At 44.9% G+C, this 17,822-nt stretch overlaps 1 protein-coding gene across 4 annotated transcripts in view; it reads right to left on the bottom strand.

Annotated features, from left to right (window-relative positions):
- Window positions 1–5,938: 5,938 nt before the first annotated feature.
- KIF13B (kinesin family member 13B) overlaps window positions 5,939–17,822 on the bottom strand; it is a 129,671-nt gene continuing 117,787 nt past the window's right edge. For all 4 annotated transcript variants that reach the window (XM_069805532.1, XM_069805530.1, XM_069805531.1 and 1 more), the window contains 3 exons: window positions 16,470–16,532; window positions 13,893–14,916; window positions 5,939–11,251 (listed from right to left, as the gene is read on the bottom strand). In XM_069805532.1, coding sequence (XP_069661633.1) covers window positions 10,959–11,251; window positions 13,893–14,916; window positions 16,470–16,532 — 1,380 coding nt within the window. In that variant the 3' untranslated portion in view covers window positions 5,939–10,958. The remainder of the gene's footprint in view (window positions 11,252–13,892; window positions 14,917–16,469; window positions 16,533–17,822) is intronic.

Raw genomic sequence — 17,822 nt, forward strand, 5'->3', positions numbered from 1 at the left:
GCGCCGGGGAGTTGCATTTTTTAATTCAAAATTTTGTGCGTCTTAATTTTGTTCCACTGTCACGTTGACTCGGGGGCGGGGGGTGTCGTATCAACCTTGCATCTCCGGTAAGGGCAAGCGAGCATGACTGTAGTGGTAGTATTGTGTGTGTTGGATGGCTGGCAGTCGCCTACGGTTACTTCACGTGTCTACCACATGCATCAATAATATAAGATGAGCTGTGTCCCATCTCTGCTGGTCACCGTAACTCGCCAGCGGGTTCTTACGTGTCTGTACGTTCCTCTGTCAGCATCTTCCACTCGCGTATTTGTTTCTCCCGCCATGTGCCCCGACGAAAATGGCACCTGTGTCTCATCTGCTGTAGGTGTTCTGCCTACCTCAAGAGGTAAACATGGTATCCTAGAGTCATATGTTCACAGTCTGTTCTTTTTTACATGAGCACTAGCGCGCGCGCACACACACACACACACTGGAATGTATATTCTCCTCCCCCCCCCCCAATAACCTCTTGACCTGATCCTTGCTGTAGCCACCACCAACTCCTCTTGCAAATTGGATGCTGCTTTAAATGTGAAAACAAATGTTCAAGAAGCTATAAAACCTGAATGAAAGCTAAAGCTGAATTTATAAAGCCTTGTTGCATATGAGCCAAAAGTGCAAAAAGCTCTATATAATGAACTAACCTGCCACTCATATAAATATAAATATATATAAATATATTAAAATCAGACTGTTCTACAAAATTGTGTATTTGTATTTTTGTGTACGTACAATTTTCTGCTAAGCAGAAGGAGGATGTAGTATAGGATGATGTGAGAAGAGATTTTGTTTAATCATATTTCTTTGTTACTTATTTTTGTTAACATCCAGATGCCTGTCTTTGTCTTCTGTGTATGACACTGTTCGAAAGGTGCAGTATCTCTCTCCCGCCCGCATATTAAACCTCTTCCACCATGAAGGAGTCGGGTAATGCTACACATCATCATCAAACCCCGCAAATATGCCTCATTCTGGATCTTAACAAGGGCTGCTTGTTCAGCTTAAAGACTATATATTTCATGTTGGCATTTAATGGGTGCATCGTGTCGTTGCTCCTAATAGTGATGTCAAATATTCATGCGCTGGTTGATTGCTTTTCACGCAGGTGTTCTCCACGCACGCTGTCTACACCATCCACGGGCTGTAGGATCTTTGCTACTGGTCCTCAGCCTGAAGTTTCAGGGCTGGGGTAAAATGAAGTAGGGTAGATTGGGAAGGAGGATGAACAGATCCTTGTGTTCAGAAGTTGCTTATGGAAAAAATGACGCCAGGGAAGCAGTACTGTGTGTCACAGGGGAGTGAATCTCAGGTAACACCACCACAGAGGAAGGTGCCATGGGGAGCTCCTCTTCCCCACAGCTGTCCGCATGCTGCCAACGTGTATTTTTGCTTTCAGGAAGGCAAGTGGCAAGGAAATAGGTTGTAACTTTCCCTGTGCCACTTCAGACACGTCCTCCTGTCCCTTGCAGGAGTTGCACGTGAGTTGTGCGCATCTCTGTGGCTTTACGACCGTTTGGTCCGTTGCTGTAAGAACGCTTGTAGCAGCCTCGTTAGACGAGGTCCATCTTCGCATGACTTGATGTCCTTGCAGTAAAGATACTGATTTTTAGGAAGAATGTTCTAATATCTTCTCCAAATCACTGCATTTATCTGCAAGATGCTGATGGGTCTGCTCCATCATTTGCCACAAGGAGAAAAGTAACAGTTTGTCTCCCTTGGTGCACTTGGGAAGCCTTAGTTATGCATTATAGAGTGGAGAACTATCTATGGAAAGAGGGAGTCAAAGGAGAGCTAGATAAAACGGGATATAGTGGGAAAACTAACGCAAATCTTTGGGCACAAGGTGATGGACGTTCACCTTCCAGTTCCACCACAGACTTGCTGCAGACCCTTGAGGCAAACCGGTCCTTTCTGCGTGCTTCAGTGTTCCCATCTCCAAAATGCAGGTGAGAGTTAATATCCGTCGCATCTTCCTCAGGCGGCAGGTACTGTGGAAGTATGAAGTATCAGCTTCTTCCCTTGTGTCCTTTACTCTCTTTCTTTCTTTCTTTTTTTTTAAATTTAATTTCTAACAGTGTTTGAACTGAATTTTGGCCCAGGGAGAGCGATACTGCATCTTTACACGTAGGGCTCATATTTATAACAATGTGTAATGACTGTAGCAAAAGTCCTTGTTTCTATATGTGAATGGACAGAGAAACAAGTGCTCTATTGTATTGATTAAAATAGTTAAAATGAGTCCTGTATCATTGTATCTCCTATTCTGGATTAGTGCCTTTTGGACAGTAGACTGTTCTGTAATTAAAATGTAGTATAACTGCTTTTTTGTACAGTTTTGTTTTAATAAAACTTTTTTTTAATTTGTGTTTATTTTAGTATTGTACCTATTAGAAAATAAAAATGTATAACTCCACAACGATGCATTTCTTCTATAGTCCTTTTGTGCAAAGCTGTCTGGGTGTGAAAGCCCGAGAGAGGCCTTGGACATGAGTAAGACCTAAAATGGGTCTCGAGAACTTGGTAAATGTAGAAAATATTAACTAATTTGAGAAAGACTTAAGTCTTTGTGCCTACCGTTTTTTCTAAGGACGGTCTCTGGGAGGGATGAAGGTGGCGGACGCTGTGGTGGGACACTGGAAGGGATGGCATTGCGTCCTTGGAGCGTGAGCCGATTCCGGCAGGAGCGGTGGGGACGGGGCCTTTCCCAGCGCGACTGGGGGCACATGCGGAGCCCCTTTCCCGAGGAGAGCGGTTCTCATCACTGCCCTGGGTGGAGGAGGAGGAGGAGGAGGAGGAGGAGGAAGGGTGAAGCCCTCTCCCCACTTCACAGGCAAAAACCAGGAGTGCGGAAAACCTTAGTTTGGAGATCTTCTAAAAAAGAAAAACACCGGAGGACTGTGCTTTGCAAAAAAACCTGCTTCCAGCCCATTTTGTGCCTTTGGTTTTTTTTTTCCCCCAGGGGACTAGATGATCAGGGCACATAGTTGGAAAAAAAAAAAAAAAATTCAGCACAAGTGGGTGTCTAGAGGTGAGCAAAATCCCCCTTAGCAACCTGCCCAGGTCGTGGCAGAGCATCCCCTGCATGGCTCAGACGGAGTCGAGCGCGAAGCCCGTGCGCAGGACCCCCCCCAGCGCTGTACCCACACTCACCTCCAGCCGAAATCCAGCAGCTCTGTTGCCTTCACCACTTGCCTGTTGTGGCCAAAGGGCTTGAAGACAAGCGAGGACAATGAAAGCAGTATTAATTTGAAAGAAAGCAGGGGAAAAAGGTGGTTTTTTTTTCCCCCCCTTTATTTTCCTCCTTGTTTTGATCGGTGCCTTTTAAAAACAGCTTTGGCTGAAGAACAGAAAGTGGAGCATGGTTGCAATGTGGGGAAGGTGTTAGAACCACCTTCCGGGAAGAGCAAGGTTTGAACAAAGTAACGGCACTTCAAAAGGCTCCTGTGTTTCAGACAAAGATTTTTTTTTTTTCCCCCAGAAGGTAAAACATTAAAGGGAAGTGGCTTTAAAAAAAAAAAAAAGGCAGCTGTATTTTTGTGCACTGATTGCAAGACAACACCGATAAAAATATCCTTTGCTAAATGACTTTCAGCAGGGTTTGTGGAATCAACACCGCATTTGTTGCTTTAAAAAAAAAAACCAAAATAAAACAATCATCCCCAAAAAATCCAAGTCAAACCCTGCCAGTCGTTTCCAACATGAAGCCATATTTTGGTGAAAAATGTTGCCAAAGAGAAAAAACGTAACATGACCTGGGGAGGGACTTCCAGGGACGCCTTGCTGCCCTGAAACCTTGGTTGGGTTTCTCATCACCCCGAGGCCTTTTTGGCTGTCAGGGTTGGCAGTAGCAGGCTTCCCCGCAGCACTGACCTCGTACCTACAGCATAACCCCCCCGAACCCACAGCAAGGTAGAAAAGTCCCTGGAAGCCCCCCCAGCCCCACCACGCAGGGCCCCACCGTGCCGGGGCTCATTGACGTGCAAGGCAGCAGCAGGGAGATGAGGGCAGACGATTTTTCCGCCGTGCGCTGGCTCAGTTCTGGGATAAAAGATGCAGAGCCGGGCACGGCGCGGCTGCCAGACGCGGGTGGTCGGTTGTTTGGCAGCGCTCTGTGCCTTTGAACGAGGCTCGCGCATATCGAGAGGCTCCACTAAGCCCCCGCGGCAGGTCCCGTCGCGTCACCACGGCCGCTCCTTGGGCACCGGCGGGCGGTTTTAGCGCAAAGGGACAACCCGCAGCGTTGTCCCAAGCGGTTTGACCCGCGCCGCAAGCAGCGAGGTGGGCAGGCGGCAGCTCTGCCGAATAACGGGTGTTTGCTTGGTGTTCCAAGGGCCTGGGAGGGATGCTGCAACAGGAGGAATTTGTAATTTGTCTCTTTTTTTTTTAATCGGGGTTTTTTTTTAGTTTGCTGATTCACTTCCATTACATTAATTAGAGACATCGCTAATCTGAAAGAGACGCCCACCTGGCCTCTCAAGACTCTGCCCGGACCCCCGTCCGTGGCACAACCCAAAGGCAGACGCCTCCAGCGGTGTCAGAGCGAGGAGGCTGCGGCAGGGGGTCCCCAGGGCTGCGGTGGGACAACGCCAGGCAGATCGCCCAGATGGGGACATGTTCGGTTTGGGTTTTGCCTTTTTTTTTTTTTTTTTTTTTTTTTAATATATAAGAGCCAAAGCGTTTACACCCCAGACCCAGGCAATGCAACCGCAGTACTGGGCTTCCCACCCCCACATGTCACTGGTCCCTGCAGCAGGTACTGCAGGCAACAGGGCCACGTTTTTAGTCTGTAGGACACAAGTTGCCCCCACCATGAAGGAAATGAATTTGCAGTTTTCATTCCTCTATGCTGCAGCTCCCATCAATGGGGCAACGCCAGCAACTGCTGGGATCTTGTACTGCCGTGGGCAGCGATGCCTCCAGGAAGCACGAGGACATTTCTTCTTTTTCAGACAGTGGTTGGACAACCCCAAGACCATCTCATGGTTCTTAATCTGGACACCTAATCATAAAATAAATTATTTCTTCAGTCTTACCTCTTAGTTCTTGTTGCAAATTCAATAATGAGGACAGGCAGCGCTGGCAGCAGCTGCCGTCCCTTTCCCCTCATGGCTGGCCAATGTAAACCAATGCTGAGCTTGGAGCAGCCCCTCTTCTCATCCATTGCTTGCTGCGTCTGTACAATTTTGGGGAAATCAGGTAACACCAGGCTGTAATCACATTAAAGTAAGTGTTCAGCACTAAGTTCAGGCTGATCTGTTTTTCCAAAAGGAGCTATCCCCATCCCAGCTCCCTCCCCACTAACCAGGTTGTGGATTTTTAAGCAGTTTCCCTGCAAAATTTGCCCCATCCCAGCCAGCATCCACCTTCCCTGCCCCCAAAATACTGGGGCCATTTGCCCAGTTTTGGGGGACTGCAAGCAGCTGGTTTTTAACAACCCATAAGGGGAACAGGAGCAGAGGGAAAAAAATAATCACTGCAGCGATTAAGGGCAGGGCCAGCAGCAACAACCCCTTGTCCTGTCTGAAGCCCACCAGCTGGAGAGCAAGGGGGAGCATGACCAGACCTCCATCTGCTTTTATTTAGCATAATGATAGGGAAAATGAGCATTAATAAAGCTTTCCCCTGGCTCAGCATAGCTCTGTGGACCCACGGCCGGTGACAAGGATTCCAAAACCTCAATGGCTGTTACCAAAGGGCTATCTTCCTGAGCATCAAAGAGGAGGGAAGGTAAAGCCGTGGGTTTCTGCTCATTGATGGGAAGGTCCCTAAATTGCAGGCAAGAGGGCAAAAGTCTGGTTTGAAACAGATCTCGGCACCCACGAGTGATGCTCCTCCATCACAGGGCTGTGAATGCATCTAAACATTTTGGTGATACGATCTGGATTAACAAAGCGCAGACTTACCGGCTCTAAAGAAGATGTTTATTTAGGTACTGCAGGCTGCATTGCATGTATAATACAATATAACAGTAATTTAGTATTGTACAGAAATAATTAAAAACTTTACAGCTCATTACAAAGTGTCTTTGGATTTTAGCTCATTTAAAGTACACCAATCGACACGTAATACCACAGTGTAAATAGCCACTCTTTATATACAGACCCACTACATTTACAGAAATCAACAGAAAGACGTGCTGGAAAAGACACAGCGGACGTTAGCGGTGGTGAAAAAGCAAAACGTACGCTGGCTGCAACGAGCACACTTGGGGCGCGCGGGGAGGAACGGCACTAGAGACAAGGATGTCTGAAGCGAGGCGGGAACACGCTGATTCACACCCTGCCGGTTATTGCTCGGAGCTCAGCTCCTGTATCGGCTTCAAAATCATTTTGGCAGGGGAAAGCGAGGGGGAGAGCAGCTGCCTTCTACCGAACAAAGGCACCGCTCCTGTTGAGCGGGTAAGGCCGGTGAAGGGGAAATGTCTTTAATGCATCTCTCCCGCTCCGCGCCAGGCACTCCTGACTCTGCCTGGGTTTAAGGAGCCCCAACCCACGTCCCCGCTCTCTCCGCTGCGGCATTCGGATGCCAGAGCCAGGACAAGGCTTAGCCAGGCTGCGCCAGGAGGCTCCGCCGCCGGCTGAACCCAGCCTAGCTGGGGACTCACAACAGACAGCGGCAGCCACGTGGTTCTTGGGGCTGAAAAATATGATGGTGGTTTAGGAGGAGGGTGGAGAGCGCAGAAACCAAAGCAAAGACGGATAAAGGAGACCTAGGAACAAGACACTTAACTGTGACCCAACTCAAGAGTATTTTGTAGTGTGACCAGCCTGCACCTTTACTTATCACAATCTTCCTTTCCTAAAAGCGAAGCAGGCTCGTCGCCGGTATGAAATCCAGCCCCTCGCTGCATTAGCTGCTGACCCAGGGATAAGGCACTGCAAAAACTGAACTTCTTGTGCAAAGAACTGGCAGTACCAGCGTAAGGACAACACAGGCATAAACACAGAAAAAACTCAACAGCTCCGTTATCGTACAAACAGGTCCGTACAACACCCAATCTCGTTTCGTACAGGTTTTCACGACTGATAGGTAGGAACAAGGCGCATTTCTTGGTTTGTAGGAGAGCAAAGAGGTTTCAAACATCCTGCCTCGTGGACGGCAGCAGGGAGCTTCCATCTCGACCACTGACAAAACTCTCTTCTTAAGGACTCGGGCAGTATTACCATGCAGAACTTGTTTCTATTCATTTTCCTCAACTAAACTACATCACTAAACAGCAAAGAGCCGAAGCCCTCAAACTGAAAAGGTATTGTTTTGGACATAGAGATCGAAACACCATGAGAGAGCTGAACATAACACAGGAAAAAGTCTTGGCTTGGTTTGTGAAAACCCCCAAAAGTCTCTCTGAAAAGCATCCTCTTGGCTGACCTGGAGCAAACGACACCACGCTTCAGAATCCCGCACCCTGTGCGGAGGAAGGGACCTGCAGAACTGCGGACACAGCTTTGGACCCTTACAGTTCCTACCCACCAACACAATTTTCTACACCCAGAATCCGAGACCCATCCACGGTTCAGGGATACAAAACACAAGCTTGCACCATCGGGCAGACGCAGGAGATGAGATACTCGCTACAAATTATAGTTCCTGCATTAAATATTCTTCTTCCCTGTATAAAGTGCATGAAAATCTTGGAAAATATGCATAGCTATTAACACGCCAGCCTCAGCTGCTGGGCGGTTCCAGTTAAGAGCACCTCCTCCTTTATGCCGAGCATAGAGTTTTTCTAATGTTATCAATAAAAAATACATATCTCTATTACCTTCATTATAGTTTTAAACTGTTTTCTGGTTAGTTGGCTTAGCTGGTGCAAAGTAACAGATGGCTTTGAGCAGAGGGATGTGCACTCACTGTGCCAAAATCTTGAAAAACATCTTTAGAAGAAACCTCATGTGACCAGGAAAGCTGAGGTGAGCAGGAGGGAGTTGGAGAAGTCCTCTAAGAACATCCTCACCACCGAATTTGGGTTGTTTGGCTTTCTGGAGCTTGTGCCACATCAGGGTGATTCGGTTAGGGTGGCTTCATTTTGGGGGCAGGTGTCAGGGTGGAATTTGAGAAGAGGTTTAGTTTCAAAAGTCAAATGTGACAGTAAAAACCAAGAGAGCTATGAGTAAAATCCTTCCTCCACCAAAGTCAACAAGGCGCTCTGTTTACAGAGCCACTTCATCATGCTAAACATCCAGTGATGTTTGAAAACATACCAGCCATTTTTAAGATGTTTGCTTCCAGGACAAGTTATCCTAGAGGAGGCAGCAAGTATGTTCTATTCAAACCATGTTTCATACCCCTCTAAATACACATAGCACAGTTTTGTAACACAACCAAGGGTGGGTAGAAAAGGAAATCCACCCCGTATCAGCTGGTTGTAGGCTCTGACCACATGCCCCAGATGTGCAAACACTGCAATACGTCCTTACACGGTCAGAACTGTAGTACAAATACGGCCAGAGGAATTTATAGTGGGTAGCATAAATAGTGAACTATTAACCCAACTGCCTTCTGCTTGACCCTTTTACTCCTGCGACCTTGATACCTTTACACTGGTCCCACCGAACTCCAGTCTTCAGAGACAGCGGTGCAAGAAAAGAGGCTTCAAAAGGACTTGGACAGGTTCTTCCCTTCAGATCTCGCCCAAAGGGGCCACCTAGCAAACACCAAGAAGTTTTAAAGATATCCCTAAATGCAGTAAATGAAATGCTGAGACTAAAAAACACAGCTATTGGTTAGGGGGCTGTTTCACATTAGGTTAACTTTCTGCAGCACATCAGAACAAAGTGCAATTAGAAAAAACAGTAAAGATGGATTTTAGAAAACTTACAAGGCAGTATAAGAGGCATCATCTTAATTAGCAGGTGGTCTTTCATCAGCAAGACTTGTCATACCTCAAAACGAAACATCGTTTTATTGCATGAATCACATCTATAAAAACAGTCACAATTTTAAAAACCAGGATTTTAGCATCCGAATTCTTTGTTACTAAATTTCTCCCATCGTCTTGGCTTGAATGGACAGGAGGTTCGTGCAAAGGAAAAGGAGGAAAAACTGTACACTAAAAATATCTTTAAAAGCTGGTCTGTACATTTTATATTAAGATTTCTTTACGAAAATTTAGGAAACACTGAAACTAGTTACACAAAGCTGAAAGGATATACAAATCCCTGGCAGTACTATGCATGCTGCATTGTAACCCATCCTACTTATTTCTGCTACAGATTAGTTTCTATTTTAATTTTATTCCTTCTGCATAAATGATATTAATTACAGTAAATCAGCATAATTATCTCCTTCGCTAAGCATCCCTATCTCCTTTGATGACAATGTATCTTTCCCTTGGACCTCTGAACCAGATGGCTAAGGCACTTAGATACCCACGTGCAGCACGGGCAGCGACTAGATACATATTAAAGTTTAATCGTTAATTTAGCATCCTAAATATTCTCCATGTAGATGAAACGTCTATTGCTCAAGCTGTCCAATCCCCCTGTGATGACTAAACAAGATATAAACAGCTCAGAATATAAAAGTCTGTGGCCTTTCTTGATTCGTTAGAAAATGAGTGTGTGTACGTTGATATACGCACAGCTATATATACACACACATGCAGTAATACATAATTTGTGCCACAGGCAGTTAAAAACCAGCAAGGGTTACCAAAAATAAAATCACGTTTTATAAAAGCCAGCCCAAACCTCCCACTTTCAAGAGAGAGATTAGTTTTGGGGACGACTCTTCAGCTCTTCAGCCGGGTTTGCTTTCGCGTGCTGCTGGGACGGTTTAGCTGGCGACGGAGGCACCTCCTCTTTGGATTGACGCTTGGTATGGTGCTAGCAGAGCTCCTCTGTGCAACATCAGGCAGTGGATGATTGTAAAGCGCAAACATTTCATATTTTAAAATAATAAATAAAAATAAATACACTGGATTAATCCCATTACAAGGATAGCAACCCTCTGCTCTCATAACTGGTAAAAATCCAAGTGTCTCCAGAGGTTGGGTGGGAACATCGAAGCACTTAAATGCTGATATCTCTGCAAAAATCCTCTTGGCCCACAGGGCAGAACCAAGAGAAGAAGGTCCTGCCACTTTGGGGCAAGTGAGACAGGGGATCCTATCATGGTGAGAGCACACATTAAACAGATGAGACAGCAAATTCGCTCAACTCCCCTCTTTCCTAGAACGAAGGGATCAAAAATATTACAGGGCAGGTGATGGGCCTTCTCCCATTCCCAACAAATCAGCTAGAAAGAGTGTGCTGATTTCCACAGAAGGAGAGATGGACAACAGGACAGTAATCAAGATGGGCACTGGTTCCAGTCACATAACCAGAGAGCTGTTGCTTTTTTAAATAAAGGGGGCTTGGGGGTTCTTTATTTCCAAATAAAGTTTTCCATTCACTTCTCTGCCTGTCTAGAATTATTATAACCTTGCCCTTTCACCACGTATTATGCGATACAGGCACAGCTCTTATGAAATTAGAACAGAATTGTTATTTTGGCGAGGTTTGGGGTTTTGGTTTTTTTTTTAGAACTGCCAGTCACACCGAGAGAAGCACTGGTGCATGGGTAGTATTTTGCAGCTATTGGAAAGCCATGCCATAATTTGAACAATTTACGTGTCTCTTCCTTCTCTGAAAGGTGGAAGAGAGCAGACCGTACACCCACCCACCGCCACCAGCTTTCACCAGCTGCCATCAGTCATACCCTGAAGCGTCACAATTTGTAACAGGAAACAAAGGACGTAGATCCAGCACCATGACAAGGCAAAGAATTAACATGTCAATCACCCAAAGCAGAGGAAAAAAACCTTCATTAGTGTTTGCCACAAACTAGAAGTTCACGTGGTTGGTTTTAGCTTCCCGAAGGTAGAAGCCCTGCTCCCCTGGCTGCGTTGCACAGTGTTTGCTGCGGTGGGTAGGGCTGTCTCAGTTTGCCCAGGATTTCCTGTTCTCCGCATTTTTCTGGCTCTTCTCCAGTCGCAGCGTCGATCCTCCTTCTGATTTCGCCAGGGCTGTGAGCGAAGCCAGGTTGGAGGCTGAACCGGAGAAGTTGCCACTCTTTCTGTTCTCGGCGGCGGCTCCTCCTTGCAACCTCAATCCGGTGCTCCGCCGCCTTGCTGGTCCCGTGGCCTTTTTAACTCTGCCTGGTTTCACAAGCAATCCGTAGCCTGGGTTGCATCTGAAATACTGCTTCCCTCCAATCGAGCCATCGTTCTTACCTTTGACAAGAAGAGAAAGAAAGATGATAGACAAAATGGCTTTTATTCTGTGCATATGGTGTGCTACAAGGAGGACACCAGAAGAAGAAAGCAAGAAGAAAATACGGAAAGGGAAAATGACTGTTCCCTATAAATACACTGTGAAGGTAAACACCCAGGAGGGGAGAGTACTATGGGCACTAGAGGACAAAGCTGGTACAAGAGCAAACAAACCTGAAGGTCGATACACTTACTGATATAAAGACAAGTCTTCCAACTCCCAGAGAAGTGGGAGTAGCCTTCCCAAAGGAGTGAAGATAAAAAGACATCAGCTGGTTTTATAGCTGAACTTGATAAAATTGAAAGATTAGAGGAAGCAGCTGCCTGCGACAGCAGAAGGCTGGACTTGATTCAGGTGGCTCCTAGCTGCGGGCTTGTGCTCCTGTGACACCAGTATAGTTCGCTGCTGAACACCAGCAAAGCCACTGCATGGAGACAGTTACTCTGAATGGGACACTCCACCTTATTCTTCCTCCCCACTTGCTATTCAGGGGAATTCTTTCAGGGGAATTTCACCAAAAGCGTTAAATAATCAGTTCAGCAACAGATGCATTAGCAAACTACCAGGAAGGAAGGAAAAAAGGCATTTAAAAGAGCTTTTGGTTTTCTGAGTTGATGAGAGTCTGAAGTTGAGAAGAGTTACTGTTTCCGTGTCATAAAACCTCCACAGAACAGAAAATAATTTCTTTACGCTGATGCTGTTGAGACCTTTCTATTTCTCCCTTTAGATCATTTAAAATTCTCACGATCACTGTTCTGGGTACCGGGTCAGAGACCACTCGGGTCTGTAAAGGGAATGCGAAAAGATACAACAGCTCTTTAAATGACATAAGGTCACCCCTTCTGTTCTACGGGTGTTTCCTTCTCTCTACCACCGTTACCGTGTTGGGTTCAATATACCCTCATGTGGCTAAGGATGTGGACTTCTACCCGTTTGTAGTGTGACAAAGGTACAAGTTTGTGACTGTATTTCCCAAGTGAAGCTCCAGATGTGCTAGAAGCCTGTTATCCTCTAGCAAATCAGGGACTTAATCCTTGTGGAAACAGAAAGGAAAAAAAATATCCAGTAACACCAGCAGCTGAGTCCTCAACAGACCAAAAATCTCGTAGCCATTCAACTCTTCCATAGACAGTGAAGCTGATGCTTACTGGCTATGTGCAAACAGCTTAACAGAATTAGCACTGTGGACTAGAGTAGCCAGACAGGGAGGGAAGGTGACTTTCCAAAATCAAAATGAATCTGTAAATATATTATTTTAATTTTTTAAAAATAAGTCATGAATTCAGGACTGAGGATTGGCTCTACAACTTTCAAAGGGATTAGAGCTACAGTTTGCTTTCCAGGAATGCAGACTCCAGAGAGTTTTCTGAAACCAGCTGAAAACACACCATCCAGTTTAGCTTTTATGAGCACACCATGCGCAGGGAAGATAACTGCTCATTTAATGGGAGTTCTGGATCCTTGACACAGTTATTTATCTTGGTGAACGGCTCCAGTCCCAGGGAACTGTGCAGCAGAGACAAGCGTTAGGCAACTCCCTGGGACGTGCTGATTCACCCAACAGAGCCTGCACTGCAAGACTTGGAATGCTACAGCTTGGTTAAAAGGATTTAAATAAGGAGCTTTACGTGCCCTTGGTAAACCAAACCCTCTTACTATCAAAGGCAGCGGTATCTACTGCTTGTCTCTTGAATTTTCCACTAGCACACCCTGCCTTCCCCCAGTCCTGCCTACTCTTGGAGAAAATGAGTCCCATGAAAGTGGACGTGAACCTGCAGAGGAAAGGAGTTAAGAAGCCTGGAGCTCCAGCAGAGAACAAATGCCAGCCATCATCTTTCTTTCATCTTGCGCTGAAGTCACTGTTTTCCCTGCATCATGCTACAACAGCACATACGAACGAGCCCTCCCCAGGAACAGCACCCTAGTTTCCAAAAAGCATGTATTAGAGCCTAAATTCTGTGAAGTCTACAGTTGTACAGATAGGAGTAGTAGTCAGATAGGAATGACAAATAAGAAGCTGAAATAAACCTTAAATCACCTGTATGTCCTGGTGGTCATTGTATGATTATTTCCTACTGGTTTTCATACACATAGGTACACACACAAAAAAATAGTCTTTTGCAATTTTACAGCTTATTTTAAAATAGCTTGCGAGAGACTAGGTAACCTATAAAGAGACTTTGCAACTTATTTAGCCTAAATGTTCCTTTGCTCATTTGAATCCCACAACTCCTGTTGCACTTTGGACACCCTTATCCTCAGAGCAGAAGCCCAGGAGAACTCTTTGGACACAAAGCCCGTCTCCTGCAACTATACACTTACCGAGTTGCATTGTAAAAGCAATCCTGATTCCTACCTCCATTGTAAGAAGCCAATGAAATAACTGAAAGGGGACACAATTCAGTCAGAGGTCAGTGAGACCAGGTTTACAAAGGCAGACTGGAAAAAAATTACAGTAGGGAAAGATCTTTTATATTTCCCTTCTCGAAATACACCCAGTAATGGCTAATGAAACCCCCTTCATCAAAAAGCGGCATTAAAATGAACACCACAAATTCTGACATGCTGTCTGCTTTACACCCGGTCTAGATCATATTTTACCTGAAGGTAAATCCAGTTCAACACCAACCCATGTTCCCTCTTGAAAGTCTGTGGGCCCAATATATCTAACGGTGCCCGTCTTATTTGCGCCAACTGTGACATATTCTCCCTCCTTCAGCCACTCAGGAGTTTCATTGGCATCTTCAGAGTCAGAAGTCACCTCCAGTTTTTCTTCTGCCATCTCTGATCCATTATGGTTCTGTCCACGGGCAGTGGATGTGCTCTTTTCTCCTTCTTGCTGCTCTTCTGTGTTTAGTGAACATGTGGGATCTGTCCCCAGCATGCTTGTAAAAGACTTCAGCTCTGATGTCTTGACTTTCTGGATTTTGAAGGGGGAGGCTGCAATGCTAGGCTGGGACAATTGGTCAGGACGAATCTGTGGTTTGGGAAACTCCAGTTCTGAAGCCCCAGAAGCCACTTCTTTTTTCCTAGCTTGTCCTGCTGACTCCATTGATTGTTTAGATAACAACTCCTTCTTTGGAGTGGAGGTAGAAAGAAAGGTTTTTGCATCAGTGGCTACAGAGACATCATTTGCCTGCTCACTTGGAGTCACAGGAGATGTGCAAGATTTTGATTTCAAAGCATCATTTCCATTCACTTCAGTGCTGTCTTTAGGTCTTGTGTGAGCACTTTGAAGGCTAAAGGCGGGTAGACTCTCTCTCTTAGTACCGAGACAGCTTTCTGAAGAACTGTCCAAGCGCCCTGGCATGTCAGAAGAAGAGACCTGAGCCACAGTGGGAGCTGGGAAGTCACTCACTGCAGGCATTTGACCTCCTGGTTGAGCCACAGCATCACTTCCCGCTGCAAGGGCTTCAGAGAGGGTGGCTGTCGAGACACTATGAGAAAAGTACCCACTGGAGGCTTCACTCAGAGGACTTGGAGGTCCTTCCTGGGAGTCCTGCACCTGGGTATCTCCTGTGGGCTGCTGCAAAGGCACTTTGGGTGTCTTCTCCAGACTCTTGTCTGCCTCGGACACCTGCACTACAGTTTCAAATGGCTGTTTCCCTGCTTCTTCTTGGTTAATCTGAAACAGAAGAGGATAGGGACCGTGGAGCTCTGTTATCCACAATATCTGGGCTAAAAGGATACGCACAAGGCCTCTGGGTAGTACTAAGGCCTTCAGCTTATCTAAATCCCTGTGTAGCTGCAATCTCCAAAAGATGCAAGCTGATCCGAAGTCAGCTTTGCAAACCTGGTAGGATTGTCAGCTCATTTCTTCCATTAATAAGAAAAGTGTCAACTAAAAGAAATACGTTCCCCAATATTTACTGAAAAATTATTTATATTACAGGAATGGTCATTTGCTGTTTGAATAGCAGGATTTATATGAAATGTGAAACAGCCATGATCTATAAGTCTCTCACAGTTATTTGGCTTAACTCTCAGGATTGATAAATCATGCCTCTCCAACTAAACTGTCATTTATGTCCCCGTTCCCAAATGCCATTCCCACCTCAATGCCGCCAGCACCACACACTTTCAGAGTATGAAATTAACTGCACCTCATGAGATTAACAGCCCATTTTAGTGATGTATTTCTTGGCTGTAAAGTTTACTAAATCTGATAGATCAATATCTTTTGCCAGCACATGTACTCTAAAAGATTAGGATGTCTCTAAATCTCTTTGGGAGGGAGGGAGGAGGCTGCTAATATGAAGGGGGGGAAAAAAAGTGGTTGGAGGACAGCAGATTTGTACATATTCTGTCTTAACTCTCAGGTGTACATCTTTGTTTACCGTTCAAAATTTTGTGGTTTATCCCATCTAGTGGTTAAGTGTCCCAAACTACAGGATTTTCACCTTATTCTGAAGTGCCTTTTCCACTAGCAATGTAAGTGGCGTTTGAAGAAAGAGAGATTTGATCGAATTACAGGAATTTCAGAACTAAAGGCTAGCTTGCTATTGCTAAGCGAAATGTAATACAGAAAAGTTTTTTGAAGTATTGCTGCGGATTAAAGACATATTTTTAGCTTTTCTATGGAGAGGATGGTGTACATGTGGACTCTGGGAGCTCTGCTCTTGTTTTGGGTTTTCCCTTTTAAGCATTCAGATAACACACATTTTGCTAAGACAATAAAAGCGCAGTGGGAGAAAGCTGATTTGCTATTCATAAGACTGAAGTTCTGCTGAACTGTGGGAGATCATAGGGTCTATTTTCTCTCCAGCTTAGCAAGAGCCTTTTTTTCACACCGATACCATGAATTGGCTTGAAATGTAAAATTGAGAATTAAGCTCAACACTCAGAATAACAGACACGTTCTGTTTATAGAAAGCATCAGAGCCTAGCAATTTGCCTTTTAAAGCACCAAAACAGCTAAATTTCAGCTAGTTAACTGCTAATGCAATCATATGATTGACCAGGCTTTCAAATATAAATGTGTAACTAGCGATATAAGGGGAGATTTTACCAGGACCCAAGAAAACACAGCAACACACACTGCATTTGTTGTCTCACAGTGAAGCAACAGTAGAAGCACAACAGGTTTTAAGTAGCTAACCCAGCAGTTGCTTTTGCCACCTCTGGTTTCCAGGGATGTGAATATGAAAATTGTATCATCACATCCTGGGACGTGCTCACCTGTTTTATCTTTGCAGCACTGGCATCAATACTGGCAGACTGAACCATAATTCGTGGGACGGCCTGCAGGAATGAAAAAAAACAGAGCATCGTTCACTTAAAGGATTAAATATTGTCAAACTGGTGAACATTAAAACTTACATTTGAAATTTTGGAATCACAAACAAACCTTTGTCACAAAAGGATGGAGCATTGCTGTTTTATTGCATTGTGATGACATACTCCAAAGAGGTAAAAACCTGAACCGAGGCATCCCCAAATTTTAACAGATAAGCAGCTACGTGTACAAATTCATAGTGTACAAAGTTTTCTTTTATGCAAAGACAGACTGCTGAGCAACCAGATGACAAAGGGATCTGAGGTCATGCTGGTCTGGCTAGTGAAATCCTCAGCTTCAGTCCATCTCCAAAACTCTTTCTCCATCTCCAGTATCTTAATTCAGTTTAGCTTTTAACATTGTTCGCTTTAACTCAAAAAGGAAGCCAGAAACAAGATCTGTGCATCCTCTTTTCAAAGAGGGCATCGCCACTGCCTGCTAGAGTGAAGACTACACATGCCATTTGCTAATCACAATATACTGGTCCTGTGCCAGAAGAACCACTTCTGTGTTTCAACAGTATCTTCTCTTCTATCGCATGGGGCTTGATATGAACATATGGACAATAAATGTCCCTCACTTGCTCCGTATTCAGGTTTTTGTGTTGAAGTTTTGAAATAATCACTCTCCTAAGACTATAACAGCAAATTGTGACACTTGACTATAAATCTTAGGCTAAGCTGTCAGCTTGGGCTGTCACGCACTGTTGACACAGGAGGGAAAGGGACCACCAGTTCAATGGAGAACCTTGGGAAAGGGAAGCATGAAGAAAAGGAGAGAGGAGAAAATAGCAGAAACATCCCTCTTCAGCGCCGTTAAATAACATACTGCAAGTGCAGGCTCATACTTTCAGGGAAAGAGCTCTTTAAGGGCAACTTATTATACAATTTGGGAGCGGTCTGCTTTTTTTCTTTTTTCTCCAAGGGACTTGAGAACTCCTTCTGTAGAAATAAGCAGGCAGTGCTCATCTCCGAGACAGCTATTTCCCGAATTCAACAATCTGTTTAAAGAACTGAAACTTTCCAGCTGAAGAGTAAAGTACTTTTCTCTTGCATCCCTTCTAAGTACAGTAAAGCAGGAATATGACTAATCCTGCCCCAAAAGAAATAAACATGGGAGAAAAGAACAGCTATTATTTATACAGATTGTCAGGGACTAAATAAAAACATGGTTGTTCAAGGTAAAAAATAAAAAGACAAAAGACAGACAAAAACCCCAACAGGTTCACAGTGGACCAAAATAATTTTTTTTAACAC

The sequence above is a fragment of the Haliaeetus albicilla genome, chromosome 18 (assembly GCF_947461875.1).
Source record: "Haliaeetus albicilla chromosome 18, bHalAlb1.1, whole genome shotgun sequence".
Classification (NCBI taxonomy): domain Eukaryota; kingdom Metazoa; phylum Chordata; class Aves; order Accipitriformes; family Accipitridae; genus Haliaeetus; species Haliaeetus albicilla.